This window comes from Schistocerca serialis, chromosome 1, assembly GCF_023864345.2.
Source record: "Schistocerca serialis cubense isolate TAMUIC-IGC-003099 chromosome 1, iqSchSeri2.2, whole genome shotgun sequence".
Lineage (NCBI taxonomy): Eukaryota > Metazoa > Arthropoda > Insecta > Orthoptera > Acrididae > Schistocerca > Schistocerca serialis.
The window spans coordinates 243,216,391-243,233,792 of NC_064638.1; the positions used below are offsets into that span (position 1 = coordinate 243,216,391).

General features: G+C 41.4%; 1 protein-coding gene across 1 annotated transcript in view; it reads right to left on the reverse strand.

Annotated features, from left to right (window-relative positions):
- Nucleotides 1-16,621, reverse strand: part of LOC126466903 (RWD domain-containing protein 4) — a 29,264-nt gene extending 12,643 nt beyond the window's left edge. Inside the window, exons 1-3 of the mRNA XM_050096419.1 lie at nt 16,179-16,621; nt 15,978-16,087; nt 11,129-11,321 (exon numbers count right to left, since the gene is read on the reverse strand). Of these exons, the coding sequence (XP_049952376.1) occupies nt 11,129-11,321; nt 15,978-16,087; nt 16,179-16,283 (408 nt within the window). The 5' untranslated portion in view covers nt 16,284-16,621. The remainder of the gene's footprint in view (nt 1-11,128; nt 11,322-15,977; nt 16,088-16,178) is intronic.
- Between the last annotated feature and the right edge of the window lie 781 nt (nt 16,622-17,402).

Genomic DNA, 17,402 nt, shown 5'->3' on the forward strand with positions numbered 1-17,402 from the left:
TGACACCTTCTACTGTCAAGAATTCAATGACTGCATGTTGCTTAAATCACACTGACCAACCGTCTGCACAGGGTTCCATACTTTACACTGTAAAACACAACCGTTCAACGGTAAGGCTTCCCGCCAACTGGAGCTGTAGAGAAGAGGCTACGGAACAAGCCAGTATCTGCCGCATACCAAGTCCACAAACTGTTGAAGAGTTACAAAGGTGAAGGCATTACTTTTCAGTCAACACTCGTATTTGTGTTTGTCAATGTAAATGTTTCCTAACTCATTTTCCAGTCATCCTTTGTAGAAGAATTGGTAAGTTTTGAGAAAGCCATTCAGCTTCATTGTTGGGAAATTTGATTTATAATTTTCAAACTGATTCTTATCAAGCAACTCTCTAAACTGAATATTCTGAAGATCTACAAAACACATATCCATTTGCACTATCATAAGAAAACATCTTAATGGACTGGAAGTAATGCTCACCAGCACTTATTACATTGTGAAATTTGTTACAGCTTTCAATACATGAGGACAAAGTTTTTCCTGAAGTCATATTCTTTAACAAACTGATGGCCTCTTTTCGTTTGTTTTCTGTTTAAGGGCACAAAAACAACTGAGGTTATAAGCGCCCATGCCACAACCTTAGGACACTAATAAGAAAAAGAAGTTAAAAGTGACTACATGTTAAGCACAATCAATGAAAGGAAAGAGATCTAAAAACAAGGACTTCCTCTTGGAGAAAGGTCCACAAAACATGCCAAAGAGAAAGTGGAGATCCTGAAGCAAAGACTAAATGTCTTTTGCCATAAAATACAGTCAACAGCCTGTGTGTCATTTGCTAAAATGGCTGATAATTCTAATGGAAAACGTACCTTGGAGCATAAGTGGTTAAAAAAAAAAAAAAAAAGGACATTTGGTCAGGAAATAGCAAACCATCAAAGGGTGACGACAATGAGCAAGAAGTGGTGAGGGATCACCATTTAACAAATGGCAATGGTTAAAAAACCAGGCCCAACATGCTACCTAGCTAATATGATCTGAGGGCTGAGAGGAGGTTGGCCAAGCCACTGGGAGAGGTTAAATTTCCCAGAACTTGTTCTTGTGAAGAGAAGACCACTGGTGACACCAAAGTGACACGCCGACAAATTGCAACACTTATATCACCAGAAGGGATGGAAGAGCTAGCAGGCTGAGGTAGGAGGACTGCAGCCTTGGCAGCAGCATCAGCAGCCTCATTTCCGGCCAGACCAACCTGACCGTGAATCCACATGAATATCACAGTAGCTATCCCAATACACGAGCAAGTGGAAGCTTTCTTGGACCTATTGCACTAAGGGATGGGCTGTGTGTAGCCTATAGGCTCTGAAGGGCACTGTGAGAATCAGAGCATATGACACAATTAAAAAGCCTGCTACTGTAAATATTGAGCAGCATTCTGGAAACCGATACTGACAATCATTTGGTGCCAATGACACATGCACACCCAATACCACGGTCAGTTTTAGAGTCATCAGTGTACACGATGGTGCTCTCATTAAGTTGCACGAAGGTTGAGAAACTTACAGTGATTAATCGAAACCAGGGTAGTTTCCTTGGGAAGCAACTGTAATATATCGAAACCAGAGCAGTTTCCTTGGGAAGGAAATTAAGTCCAAGATGAACACAGGCCGCCGCAAAAAGCCAGGATGGTGAAGGGTTCACACCCATCACGAACGTGGTGGGCTGCATTAAGTTAAGCTGTCAGAGTAGTAGCCGAAAGTGTACTCTGGGCTAACAGAGAAGAGGGCATAGGATGCATAGCCGGGCATGTCAGAGAAATAGCATATGTATCCACTGAGGAGAGGATCATGTCAGTATGACTGTGCTAGTTCAGCAGCTTCTGCATAGAGACTCTAAACCAGGCTACATAAAAAGCACCAACAGCCAAATGTATTCCATGATGGTGGATTGTGGATTGTATTTTGACAGTGTATGAAGGATGGACATGCAGATGAATAAACAAAAAACACACAGTCCAATTTTGAATGGACAAGGGATCGGCACAAACATGAGGATGGCCTGATCCACTCCCCAGGAAGTACCGCTGAGGACACACAAAGCATTCAGGGCCAGGTACAGCGAGCGTCCAGGTAAGACACACAAAACGATCAAGAAAGTTTTCTGTCAAGCACAAACCCCAGGATTTAGTAGTTTCAGCAAATGAAAGAGCAATAGGCCCAAGATGTAAAGACAAGGAGGAAACCTCTTGCGCCACCAGAAATTCGCACCAACACTTTTGTCAATGGAAAAGTGAAAGCCATTATCAATGCTCCATGAATAAAGCCAATCGAGGCATCGTTGAAGATGCTGCTGAAGGAGACAAGTCCGTGGATAATTGCAATAGTTTAAATTGACATCGACGAAAAGGGAGCTGCAGAGACAGCTATAGCAAAGAGGACGACACTCAGGACGGAGCCTTGAGGCAATCTGTTATCCAGGATAAAGGTGTCCCACAAGGCCAAACCAACACCTACCTTGAAAACTTTGTCTTTTAAACATTCCTGAAGGAAATGGGGCAGGTGGCCTCAGAAACCCTGCGTGTATAGAGTACGGAGGATACCAAACCTCCAGCAGGTGTGTTAAACGTTCTCCAAATCAAAAATCACAACCATAGTCTAGTATTTCTGCAGAAAACCATTCATGACATGGGTTGACAAAGTGACGATATCATCAACTGCACACTGGTGTGCTTGAAATCCACATTGCACAGTGGTTAGTGGTTTGCAAAACTCGAGCCACCATATCATCCAGCCATGAATCATACACTCCATCACCTCGCAAAGACAGCTGGTGTGAGAAATGGGGTAGTAGCTAGAGGGAAGGTATTTGTCCTTGCTGACATTTGATAGGGTATGATAGTGGCTTTACGCCAATGTTCATCTTTCAAAATGAGATTGTACGTATGAAGGAGGAAGTGCTTGCCTGCAAGAGAAAGGCACTGTAACATCAGGATCTAATCATCATCTGGTCCTGGTTGGAAGTTCTGGATAAGTGAGAGCATGATCTAGCTCCCTCATAGTAAAGACTGCATTGTACATTCACGATTCTGAGTGGAGAAGGGTATCACTTGAGCCGCCTCCACTTGTTTCAAAGGGAGAAAAGTGGGGTGATGGTGGGTGGAACTCTAAACCTCTACAAAATAGCAACCTAAGGTGATGGAGATAACGACAGTGTCCACAACGACAACATCTGCTACAACCAGGCTAGAAATTGGGGACTGGAGCTTGGACCCATAGAGCCGACAGAGGTTGCCCCACATGATGGAAGATGGAGTGAAACTGTTAAAAGAAAGAGTAAATCAAATCTACCTAGCTTTTTTACTACCCCAAAGAATGCGACAACACTGCACACAAAACTGTTTACAATGAATACAGTTCTCCATTATACGATGGCAATTAAAAATACAGAAAACAAGCCTCCATATGCACATTGTACTGCAGCATACCTCAGTCCACCAGAGGACCAGAACACAGTACAGTATTAAATGTACTGCGGCGATACAGATAACCTTCGTAAGGTTACTCTACCTGGTAATCACAACTGGGGAAATGTTCATTGAAGGTTGACAGGGATGAGTAGAGTCTCCGGTTGGTCTTAGAAAGCTGTCAATTAGGTTTACACGTAGATGGGATAGGAGTCCATGAACGGGTAGCACATGGGATATGGTTGCTGAAGTATGTGTCAGACAGAACACACCATTAGATGCAACGGGCATGCTGGGCAGTGCAGAATGAGAGGTTCAAATGAGAAGAGGTGTGTGTGGAGGCTGAAAAAAATGTGGGTGCTCCAGTGTTAAGGCAGATGGAGTTGACTGAGGTCAGCCAAGAAGGGTATCTTTCTGACCTGTTCTTATAGTTGCCAAGCAGTAGCAAGAGCTGACCGATAAGCTGGAGGAAGTCTGCTCTGATGACAGCAAAAGACTGTGGAAAGTACGGGAAGTAGACATAACAAAGATAAAAGGTGGAAGGGAACTGCGCATTGCAACAACTTACAGCAAGGTGTTCAGTGAGAGGATTTGGATATGGATGTCATCCAAGATGAGCAGGATGAATCCCCAAGAGAGAATGCCATCCTCAGGGGGAACTCAAAGCAAACCAGAAGGAAATATGAGAGGTCAAAGCAGTTGCAAGGACACATTTTTGTTTCCTGGAGACAAAGTAACAAGGAACCGCAATTCCAAGAGCAGCAGTGATTCCTCCTTGTTGGATCTAATGCCATGAATGTTTCGTTGGAGAAGAGTCATAATGGGGAACAGGGAGGAGGGAACAAATATTGGGTAGTCACCACAGCGGCTGCCGAGTGCCAGCCTTCAAAGACTCAATGCCACCAAGTGCAGAGGCTGGAGGATCCAGTTCCATGAAATCTAGAGGCGTTGACATTCTCCCCAATCAGCCTGCAGTTTTCAGGGCAGAAAAACAGTAGGTGCTGCGCACTGGTGAAATGGTGGTCGGTCGGGTGGGGGATCATGCAGCACACCACTGAAGAGGATCTCAAGATTAGGGGAAAAAGGAGGTTGTTCGCCTTTATTTGATTTCTTAGAGCCTTTGTGATTGTCAGATGAAGACACCAAAGGTTGTTGGCTGGAGGGTTGTAGAAAGTCTTTGTGGAAATATTCTCTTTGTCCTTTCCGGCCTGCTGGTTGAGCAGCTGTTGATTTCACCATCGCGGGCAAAGACTTGGTGTTGGGAAGCTGTAGGAGGAGAAGATGAGGATGCTACTGTGATCTGGGCAATTTTACAACTGCAATGCTGAATTGGAGGTCGCATGTCTGCGTGGCCATGTCCTCCGTGGAGCGAGATGTAGCAAGATCAGTACTGTTTAAGTGCTGGATGGTAAAATGCAGGGCATTCGACTAGCCGACAACTTGTGAGAGACAGGGTAACATACTTTCTCCTTCACCTGGATCTCCTGGATGGCCCACTCATTGGGGTACAGGGGACATTCATGGGATGAGGCGGAATGGTCATCATTACAATTTGATATAGTGGGAAGAAGGAGCAGACAATTGCCCTCGTGAGCATCCCTACAAGAAGTAACATTTTGCTGTGTTTTGATAGAACATGAGAGTGTGGTTGTAACATTGACACTGGTAGCAATGCATAGCGTTTGGAATGTACAGTCAGACCATGACGACTTCATAGCCTGCCTTTATCTTTGATGGAAGCACTACTCAATCAAATGTGAGAAAGAGATTGCATGTAGGCACTACCGCTGCATCAATCTTTTTCATTACCCAATGGACCTGAGTGATGCCCTGGTCATAGAGGTAAGTTTGGATTTCTTCTGAGTCAGATCATCAAGCAGCCAAGTGTAAATAACACTATGTGTCGAATTCAGAATTTGATGGGCCTTGACACGAACAGGATAGCCGTGGAGGATTATAGCTGTAAGCAGTTGCTGGGCTTGAAAATCAGAGATAGTCTCCAGAAGTGAAGTTTCACTACATAAGTGAGGGCAGGATTTCACAGAGCCTGCAATTGGATCAACACCTTTCTGAAAAATAAAAAAGTTAACTGCAGCAAAGAACTGACCTCCTTTGGAATGTGATATCACAAGCAACTGAGGTGCAGCTGAGAGTGTCTTTGAATCTTTAGTCTCATTCCGTTTACATTTCCTAGATGTAGTCCGAGATCGTGATGGCTCACTGTGAAAAAAATCCCTCATGATTGCCCGAGTCTCCAATGGTGCTTCTTCCAACTGGGGCCCCCTCAGAGGGGGCTAAGCCACTTTAGATGATTGTCCACACCTCCCAAACTCCTAACAAAGGGACCAACTGGCAATTGGAAAGGTAACAGATCAGGCAATGACCCCCATGGGCCTGATCTGTAAGTGTGACCCCTACCTGTCAGTCCGGTGCTAGGAATTATGCTTAACTGTCACCTGTTACACGTCAAATGCATGGGCCAGCCTTCAGGAAAACGTAAGGATGAAAAAGAACAAAAAGAAACCTCAAATGCCGAAGTAGAGGAAGGGGAGGAAATCGAGAGCAAAGGAAGAAAGAAAGAAAGAAAAGCAGACGAGAAACTGTTCCGATGCTGGGCTATCTAAACTGCAAGACGTATTCCCAAAAATATCCAAGACATGTTCCCCAAGGGACAGAAAAAAGAACAGGAGGTGGGTGGACAAGCAGCATGGAAAGGAAAGAGGTGCTGTGAAGGCTGGGGCCCAGTGGTAGCTATGCACAAACTTACCAACAAGTGGTGAGCCCCCTGCGGGGCTGGTGGTCTTCTAATTTCAACGTTACACATACTAAAGTGACACTAAATTTTGTGTTGAAGTGCCAAGAGATGGTCGTTGTTGTTGTTGTGGTCCTCAGTCCTGAGACTGGTTTGATGCAGCTCTCCATGCTACTCTATCCTGTGCAAGCTTTTTCATCTCCCAGTACCTACTGCAACCTACATCCTTCTGAATCTGCTTAGCGTATTCATCTCTTGATGGTCAACACATACAAATATTTTTTGTAAAGGCAAAGTAGGAAAAGAAATTGAGTTTTGTTACGAATGTTAATCAAGCCAGAATGACTCTGCATCCTGATATTCATAATCACTGTTGATATTTTGGAAAATGTCTTTCAACTCATGGTATTTAAGATATACTGTGTGAACATCCTGTGAATTGAAATTCCAACATGTAATACATGTTTTGGGCAATCTGAATCTTGTATTTTCTAAGAGTTGTGTTCTCTTGCTGAAAACAAATGGAATGATAAAATTGTAAACGAAAAACCTAACTGCTTTGATAATTTTAGATGATGTAACAACACTACATTAAGTTCATGAGAATAACGGTGCAAAAATAGAGCTTGCAGACACCTTGTTTTCCTGCCATATTTTGTCAAACATCAAGCACATTGAGTATAATTTCTGACAAACGCTAAGTAGTTTTGTCCCTAGAAACATTGTGAAAGTCAACAAATCTTTCTGTGGGGGCCATCTTGTATTCAAAACCTGTGAATAATACTTATTTGTGACTTACAGAAAATTCCAGTGTTTCACTCCAACAAACTTACACGAAATGTTTTCAATGGTGTTGAGCAATAATCATGCAATATTTTTTAAAAGAATAAACCACAATTTGACTGTATTACTGTATTTAACTTCTGTACTATCTAGATTTCAGCTTTTATGCCATTATCAAGTACAGTGCTAAAAACTGTTAGACCATTATTATGGTATATCTGTTAAGGCAGTCAAAAACAGATGAGAATGACACATGTGTGTTTTTTTTAGGTGATTACCTGCTTGGACTGTCGTAACAGAGCGTTAAATGTGCAGGCCCAGACTTCACAATGCTCTGCCAAAAGACAGGATAACTGCCCCATCTGCACAAATTGCCATGGGAATCACCCGGCAAACTACCACAGCTGCGAGACTTATCAGAGGTTGATGCATGACCTGAGACGCAAATAACTACACGACAGTGGTCATGGCAAACTGGTTCAAAAACTAGCAATAAGGTGGTGTTTCAACTGCAGCCCGGTCAGTTTCTGGCAATACCACCTCAGAAGAACCCTTGGGCTTTCCCCCTTCCATACAGTGCTGCCCCCCCTCCTCCCCCACAGTGCCAAAGATGCACTCACCCCCACCACCACAGGGGGCCAATACTGGCAGAGGTACTGCCAGCAGCACTTTAATGCCTGCACCAGTAACACTCCAGCAAATGGCAGGCAATCATCTCAGCAGCCTGATGAGAGAGCTATATGAACTTAGATCAGTGTTTGCTGGACTTAATCTTAGCAACACTAACATCAAAAATCAAAGAAATAATGCCTCAGTGAGAGCTGTGCCAGGTAAGTTCACAAAAAAGATGGTCTTAGAGGAGGCAGTCATACTATTCTCTGAATGGCCCTTAGGTATGAAAACATACAAATATTAAATTGAATGTTAATAGTATTTCTGCTAAGATAATACAACTACATTCCTGCATTCATTTTCAGGTGACCTGCCTATGATAATTTGTCTGTGTGTGCAGGTGACTCCTGTGGCTTCAGCAAGCCACAGGGGTCACCTGCACACACAGACAAATTATCATAGGCAGGTCACCTGAAAATCTGCTACTACACTCCAGCATGATGGACTAGCCTATCAGTCACCAGGTGTAGTGGAAGGGTTGCCTTTCTTGTGAGGCAGATGATTTGCCACCAGACAATCAATACACCAAGTTTGGTCACGGTCAGGGCTGGAGGTGTTGAGTTAAACATCCTAATTACAATTTCTGTATGCAACTCTCCACACAGTAACATAAATGCACAGGACCTTCAGGTTGTAACAGGCAATTACGAGCATGTATTAACAGCTGGGGACCTGAATGCCACACAGTGACTGAGGTTGCAACTTCATGATGCTAGCAGAAGGAGATGGAGGCAGTCTGAGGGGGGCAATCCCTTCCTGAGGGTAACTGTTCCAGAAGAGCCTTCTCACATCCCCTACTATGCTCAGTTCAGGTTCGATATCCTTGATATTTTCCCAACGAAGGGCCTGCAGTGGGGGATGTGACCACAGTTTTACGAGCTGCACTCAGACCATAGCCCATAATATTGGAATGTGCCAATGTTGAAGAGAGAGACAGGAGGATGGCAAAAATAACACACACTGCTAACTGGCAACAATACAACACCCTAGTGGGACATCACCTGGAGGGGAAACTGAAAATGCAAAACGGATAAGAGGCAGACTAAGGAACTGAGTATTTCACAAAAGTGCTACAGATGTGTGATTCAGAAACAAGCATCAGGCAGACCATCACACCTGGTGCTAGGGACTTAGCCCCTGACATCTGGCACACGATAGTGACTAAGCAATGTGGGAGGAGGGCTTGGTAACATTACCGCGACCCCGTTGGTCGCTATCTGCTTAGACAGCTGGAAGGACAGGTGAAATGAGAGATTGCAGGAGCATAGATGCCTCTGTTGTGACTAAAGGCTCTGGGAAGAAGGGCGCGGCACGAAGGGCGCGGCACGAAGGGCGCGGCACGAAGGGCGCGGCACGAAGGGCGCGGCACGAAGGGCGCGGCACGAAGGGCGCGGCACGAAGGGCGCGGCACGAAGGGCGCGGCACGAAGGGCGCGGCACGAAGGGCGCGGCACGAAGGGCGCGGCACGAAGGGCGCGGCACGAAGGGCGCGGCACGAAGGGCGCGGCACGAAGGGCGCGGCACGAAGGGCGCGGCACGAAGGGCGCGGCACGAAGGGCGCGGCACGAAGGGCGCGGCACGAAGGGCGCGGCACGAAGGGCGCGACACGAAGGGCGCGACACGAAGGGCGCGACACGAAGGGCGCGACACGAAGGGCGCGACACGAAGGGCGCGACACGAAGGGCGCGACACGAAGGGCGCGACACGAACCAAGTACTTACTCTTCCACATGGAAGATCATGAAACCACTGAAGGCTAATCCCAGTGTAGACAAGCCACGCCAAGGGGAAAATGGACACATCTATGATGATGATGATGAGAAAGATGAAGTACTGACAACGTCACTGGAGTCACAATTGCAAACTCATGGCATTGAAGATGAAGCGACTACCTGTCAGCCAGAGGGGACAAATAAGTGAACAAGTAGCTCAGTTGAGAGATATTAGGCCAATGTTTACACCAGTTTCCAACTGCCTTGTGAGTGCCTCCATTAGATGGCTAGAGAAAAACAAACCACCCTGGGCTGACAAGGTCCATGTCCCCCACCTCAACCACCTACCTCCTTCAGCAATCGCCTACCTCATCACTGTCTATGACCAATGCCTCTCCCTAACCAACTCCCCAACCACCTGGTGAGTTCAAACACTTGCACAGATACCAAAAAAAGCACCCCCTGGTGAAATGGAACATACCTGCACCAAAACTGTTATAATGGGAAATTACTACCAAAATTTTAAAGAAACATCCAATTTTTCAGGGTAAAGATTACGAAAATAATAAACAATTTGTGTGATACTGGTGATCAGCACAGTCAAAATAAATCTGTTGTTACAATTATGTGGTGGTGGAGGAGGAAATAAACAGAATGTCCAGGCAGCAAGGTTTGATCCAGAGATCATGCATTTGTGCAACTAAGCATGTGCTTACTTGGCTGTGGACCTCTCGAGTAATAGTGATCTCACGAAATATATTAGCATGCCTAAACCACTGAAGGCTAATCCCAGGGTAGACAAGCCACACCAAGGGGAATTTTATCAAAACCAGTTGGGAGTTGCACCTTCCTATTTACTATATTAAAAGTCCCAACCATGATCTACACATCCTATCAATACGAAGCAAACCGGTGATGGGAGCATTTATGGTTCCCTTGTTAGAGGTGGACAAAGCACAAAAAGGCAAACTGCAAACAAATAGGGTCTAGTGCAGCAGGGGATACAACCCGTCGGCTTTGGACAATGACGTCACAAGTCGCCAGATAGCAGTTTACCATTTTCGCTTTTGCTGTTATGTTTCAGTTTCGTTTTTTTTACTGATTGCTTAATAAAGTGGATCTGTTTATCTTGTGAGATTTTTTTTTAAAAAAAAGCCAAAAAACACTTATCAGCCACTGAAGGGAGCTACAACACTAAGAAGAATCGCTTCTCGATTGGCGACTTGTGACGTCAATGTCCAAAGCCGACGGGTTGTATCCCCTGCTACACTAGTCCCAACAAATATAATGTCATATGAATATGTAGAGGACACCTCTTTTTTTTAAAAAAAAAAAAAAAAAAAAAAAAAAAAAAAAAAAAAAAAAAAAAAAAAAACCACTTTGTATATCGTTTTTCAAATATCCAGAATTTTTCTAAAACTGAATGCAATTATGCTTTCTGATGTTTGGTAGTAATTCACTTAAGTAGTCTTTTCTTCATGGCACATTTATTTAAGCCAGTGACTTCAAAGCACACCACAGCAACTTCACTAATGTCATCACCAATGGAAGTGTCTCGTTCTACCTAGTTATATAATTTATGTCCAAGCTGTGTCAATTTTAATCGCTATTTCACTTTTCCATTCTGTTCTGTTTCTAGCCTCATTCAACTGCAAATAAAATCTACAAGAGACCTGTTCCGATGTCCTAAATAAGCTCATTATAAACATTGTTCAAATAAACATTGGAGAAGACTGCAAGATGGCAAACAGCCTTACCTGTGAGTCAGCTAGAGAGACGTGTTCTACAGCAGAAGAAATGCTGGTTACAGTGCTTTCTGGTTGTGCTGACATCAGATCTTGTGCTCTCTCTTTAACAAATTCAAACAAGGTATATGTCATAGCTGCTCCTAAATACTGTTCAGCCTCTTTATCAATTTCAGATACAATATGTGCCTTCACCTCTGGTAATCTGGATGGGGAAGAGAAACATACAAATAGTGAAGATTTTCAAAATTTGTACATATTAACAGCTGCATAACTGGATGTGTATTAAATAATTTCCATCAAAATAGAAGACTGCTTTTATAGTTTAAGTGTAGCGTACTACTGTTTCTATAAATAGAAATAACACACAAATTCAATGCACATTCTTAAATGTGACAGGTACCCACAAACATTTTCACAACTGACTAATATACTTGCAAAAGGAAAAGTCCCTTGAGAAAACTATTACATTACAAAGACACGACACGCAGGTTCCTCTCACTAAGGATTTGAGTAACCTTTTCCTCCTTTCCAACCCTTATTCAGCTAACCCTCTTTCTTCCCTGAGAAAGGAACTACCAGCTAAATGCCTACATTTTGTTTCTTCCCGCTTTTATGCATGTACCAGCAGCACTGGAACTTTGCCTTCAGAAGGTAAGTATTATGAATACATTATAGTATCAAGACACCAAATGCTGAGGAACATGGCTAAAAAACTTTTGTTAAATTAATAAAATGATAGACATGAAGTATAATGAAGCCCATGTGAAATTTACAACTACAAAACATATCAAAACTGTTGAGCCAAAGTACCAATAAATGCAAGATCGAAATGTGTGTGTGTGTGTGTGTGTGTGTGTGTGTGTGTGTGGGGGGGGGGGGGGGGGGGGGTTTCGGGCACTAAGCAGCGTGGTCATCAGTGCCCAAACGCATAGAAACAGGAACACATGCGGTGAAGGGAAGGAGACAGACAGCGAACAAGGAGAATGGCTAAAAGACACAGACCTGATGCAGTTCCAAATCCTCACACACAGAGGCAAAACAAGAGGAGAAGAAACGCACTAAAAAAGGAAATGCAAAATATGATTCTTGAGAAGGTTAAAATACTGTTTAATCACATCCCTCTCAGGAAAAGAGGGGATTATACATTAGCAATGGTATATAACCACTGATGATGCATTGCACTGGCTAAAAGCATATCTTTTATTACTGGGGCATTTCAAAATCTTTTGGACAAGATGTGTATATTTCAATTTTAAAGAAACTAGTGAAAGTAGCATATGAAGTGAAAAGGTAATTATATGTATTTTCCAAATATAACAAAATTAACAGCCAGAACCAGAAATTTCTGTCGCAAGATTTGGTGTAACAGTAAACATGAAAACATATTCCTGTTAGGGATGTAAATCCCCCCCCCCCCCCCCAGGGTAAGAGGAAAGTATCTGGCAGCATTGCCCAAATTATTCTAATTGACTGTCAACAATCTGGACATGCAGTTCTAGTCACATACCAATAATATGAGCTAATTCTTCCGAACTGAAACTGTGAAACAGTGCCTTTTTGATTGAGAACTCCTAAGCTCCAATTTAATCATGAAGTGAGTCTACATGATCAATTTTAATTATAATTGTTTCTGAAATCTGAGGGACAGTATCTGTAAGTTTCATTTTGTTAAGCATATGACAACGTTCTGTAAATTTCATTTTATTGGGCATGTAATAAGCCTGTTATTACTCCAAAATATGAGCTAAACCTACAGTCTAAACGGTGTAAGAGGCTTTAAGTTTTAAATGTAACATGCCTAAAAATATAAAAAAACTGAAATGCCCCTACTACTGTGGCAGGTTGCATTATATAAAAATCAGCATTGCTTTTCCCTATGGGTTATTTTAGACAAGCTCATTTTTGTGAAACCTCAGGTCACCATTTCAGAATTCAATCATATATGATACATGTATAGCTATACATCGTAATTTTTGATAAATTCAAGTTTGAAGGCTAAAGGATGTGTATCCAGTAATTAGTCAGGCACCAATATCCCTATTTTCAGATATCAACTACCGGTACTTAGTAATGAGCTGATCTACAAACCTCAGTTTTTATGCACCTAGTATGTAGGCCACTAGAACATAATGTATAAAAAGTAGGATACATCATACCGATTTTTCATGAGAAATGTTGACAAACACATTTTTCTACACTGTGCTTTAAATTTTGTAATTTTTTAAAAAAGCCTAACTTTGTAAGGGGAAACAGCACAGATCCCAGCTAGTAACTCTTTAGCTCTAGCATTACATATAAATAACGAAAAGCATTTGGCACTGAAATTAACAGGTCTTACACTTAAAGATAACTCCGTCGGAGAAAAACGTCAGATCTGATAAACTTCAAAGTCCTGCAAGGAGTCCATAGACAACTCAATCTCAACATGAGTTTTTTGCTGAAATGTTTACACATTTGGTAGCAACCTTAGGTGCAAATAAGAGTATCCTACCTCACTTTATTCACTGGCAAAGAAAAAAATGAAAAGCCATTTTCACATATCAGTGACTAGAAATGCACAGCACAGTTGTGGTCCTGGAAATGTCCTAACTGTATTCTACTTGTTCTCCAAGAAACATCTGTACAATTTGAGCTGCAGTCACTGCTACTAAGACCTTTCTAATGAAGAGAATTTCAGCACATGCAAATGGGACCACTGGTGCTCTGGCAGCTCGTGAAAATGCTCTGTTGGAACAGCTGCATGTGGGGCAGTTGGCAGTTTTCAAATATGGTGAGAACTAGTACGTAGAACACATTTCCCAGATATCATATGAATTTAGGAATGTTGAGATTAATTGCACATCTCCTGCTGAATCACAATTCCTTTCAAGGTCCAGTAGGAAAAATACTGTTCAGAATCCATTCTCCAATGTTATATGTAATGTAAATGTCCCATCATTACAAAGTCACAGTGCATGGCTGTATAAAGTACTATAAGATGATCATATCTCTCACTTTTAAGATCATTTATTTCATCTTTGGTATCAAGATGTTAAGGAAAACAATACTGTATACAACACCAATTTAGTGCACCCAAGAAGTCTTGTATTTTTTTTACACTGAAGGGACATTTAACAGTTACAACATATACATTAAGAAAATGATTGTCACTTATTTTCAGTTCTCACCTGTTTACTGTTCTGACCTGTAGATCAACCACAAATATTTTAAGAATAATTTTTCGAGGGATATACACAGTTTTTATATGCCAACCCCTTGTAGTGTTGAATGTGGGTGGCAGACTATGCGTCAGTGCCATTTTCATTTTACTATTTGCCAATGAATAAAGCGAGGAAGGATATTCTCATTTGCACCTAAGGTTGCTACCAGATATGCAAATATTTCAGTAAAAAATCAAGTCGATGTTCGATTGACTACATACCCCTCCCATGGCTTTGAAGTTCTTCAAATCGGACGTTTTTCTCTGATGGAGTCATCTTTAAGTGAAGGCGAGACCTATTCACTGCAATACTAAATGATTTCATTACTATTTATACTTCATTCTAGGGCTAAACAGTTAAAAGCCAAGATCTGTACTGTTTCCCTGTTAGGCTTTAAAAAGAAAAAAAAATCATTAATTTAAAGCACAGCATGGAAAGTTGACATTTTTCATAAAAGATTTGAATGATGTATCCTAATTTTTATATGTTATATCAATAGACCTACATACTAGATGCATATAAAACCGAGGTCTTTACTAAGTAGTAGATTTCAGAAAATAAGGAAATTGTTGTCCGACTAATAACCGGATAAATGCCTCTCAGCATTCAAACCAGAATTTATAAAAATTGGGACAGTGCTATTTGGCAGTTTTACTATTAAGACATGTAGGTATCCATGTAATAAATATGACTAAATTCTGAAATGGTCGTTTTATCACCTACTGTGATATTACACAAAATGATTGCTATTTCTTTTTGCTGGCATCTGTTACAGATGTATCTTGCATGTTGCCAGTTGTAAACCAGGAAGAATCAATAGCTAGTGCACCTGTTGCTAATCAAAACTAGATTACTCACACCTCCTAAAATTTATGATTGCAGTTGGTACCAAATTGGTATTCACACCAATCTGGTATTGTCAGTATATGGTGTAAAGTGGGACATTTTGTACTTATTTTGTATGTAACCTTAAACTGTAGACCTTACAATTGTAATCAACTATTGCATAAGCTATAAATTATAACTTTATTTGAATGAAAGATGTAGTAGTAAAATGTATGATGGTTTAGTAGCAATGTAACATTTTACCCTCTTTAGTGTTCTAGGGTTAATCAGCGAATCTACAGTTTAAATGAACCAGAAAAACCAAACTTACTTTATTCAAGTCAGCAAATGCATTAATACTGTTACTCAAAATAGTTGTGTGTAAATGGTGAATGAGATCAACATGATGTTTAAAAAGATTAACAAAATTCTCAGTGTGACGTCATGTGAAAACATTCCAGAGTTAAGGAGTTTCAGGGCAATGTCACTCCTCATGTCTTATGTGTGCTGCAAGGTGCAACTAAAATTCAGTATTAAGAGCTGCAACACAATCTGTAAAGTTGTCCAACAAGACTTACTGATATGGTATTGCTATTATGTTCACCCTATGTAACAAAACTGAACAAGGCAATGTATTTGCAGGAAACATCTTTTATCCTTTACTAGAAGCCCGCAGTTACTACGTGCAGTGCAACTGCAAAGTTACAGAATTTAAAATCAAGTCACATGAGTAATCAAAATACATAATTGAAATTGTGTTCGTCGCAAGCACATCTTTGTTATTCAGCGGTATAATTTTAGGCGATTCACAGTACCAACAGAAACATACTTACATGTGCTTGTTATAAAAAGTGTCCATATTTATCTTCGGCTTTTCGGTCGGATATGTTTCACCCCATGATATTTCTAAGAGAAATGTCTTCGGGTCTCCATCATCACCGTACTATGGGGATAGAAATTCACAACGATTCCTGTTAAAGTGCTCACTTTACCTATAAAAAAATACCACTAAGCTTTTGGAAAATCTTTTTCACCTTATACTGAAATGTTGTGGCTGTGAGCTGGCGAAAGGCCGGATCGCCATCGTAAATCGATGACAGGACTTCACGTTCCTCTTCCTGTAGTTCTGCATCGGACATGTTCGATAGAAATTTGAACAATCGACGGGTTAAGAATTCTGTGCATGTGAGTATTAAATTGTTTCTTAGGGGTTGCTTTTCTCCTTCATTATATGTATATGCACCACTTAACCACGAATACGGGTTTCTCTTAACTCGACGTTGACGTAGCTATACTGTTATATTAAGACAAATGACAAAAATAAACTGCCTATTACTACAACTTAAATTGGAAGAAACATTACGGTAGCCCTTTAGTCTGCTACAAAATAACTATCCCCCCGCCTAAGTTGCTAAACAAAAATTAACACACAACCCCTGCCACAACCACATGCTTACTACGCTCACAGAGCAAAGCTAAGGCAAAAGATAGAAACTTGGAAAGCGGTGGGGTAGGTAAATGTCATGTTGACACCTGCACAAACATTTATACACCTCACCAAACATGTAAATTTGGCGTATGTCTAAAATCAGCTATTACTACAGCTATAAACTTCAACAGAGTGGATTACTGAGATACATTACATAAACGCATAATCACTGCTTTCACTACGGTTATTTCGAACCTGGAGCTTCCTTAAAGTAGGATCAGAAGCCACGTAACACGCTATTATATCCAGTTAGAGTATCTGGGGAAGATGCTAATGAAATTATGCCGCCAGATTGGACATTAGAAAATGATTTGATTTACAGGAACATTCTAAATGACATGACTGAGCCTTAAAGTGGCATGTAATTTCAGGAAACAGGTCCGCTGTTGTTTTTGCCTTACATCGTCCACTCATAGTACTGGCGAAGCTAAACTAGGTTAAAACCGTTTTGATAGGACCTCAAGAAAGGGATCCCTGTGCTCCAAATTCCTTGTGGTGAACAGTGAGAACAGTGTGACATTTGGTTTATCTATGGAAGTTTAGTATCAGCTGTTGGTAAGAACTGCAGGTGAGGTAACCATTATCATTTACTCTCTACATTTCTATGTTTCAGCCTAGATATTGGTCGTGTGATTTCTTTCGTTAGTATGTTAGTGCTAAGTGGAAAGAAATGTAATTTTTATTATTTTTAAGTCTTTTGTTCATGTGTAGACAATAAAATATTTAAAAAACTTTTGTTTGATAACACAAAAGACTGTCTTTTCACAAC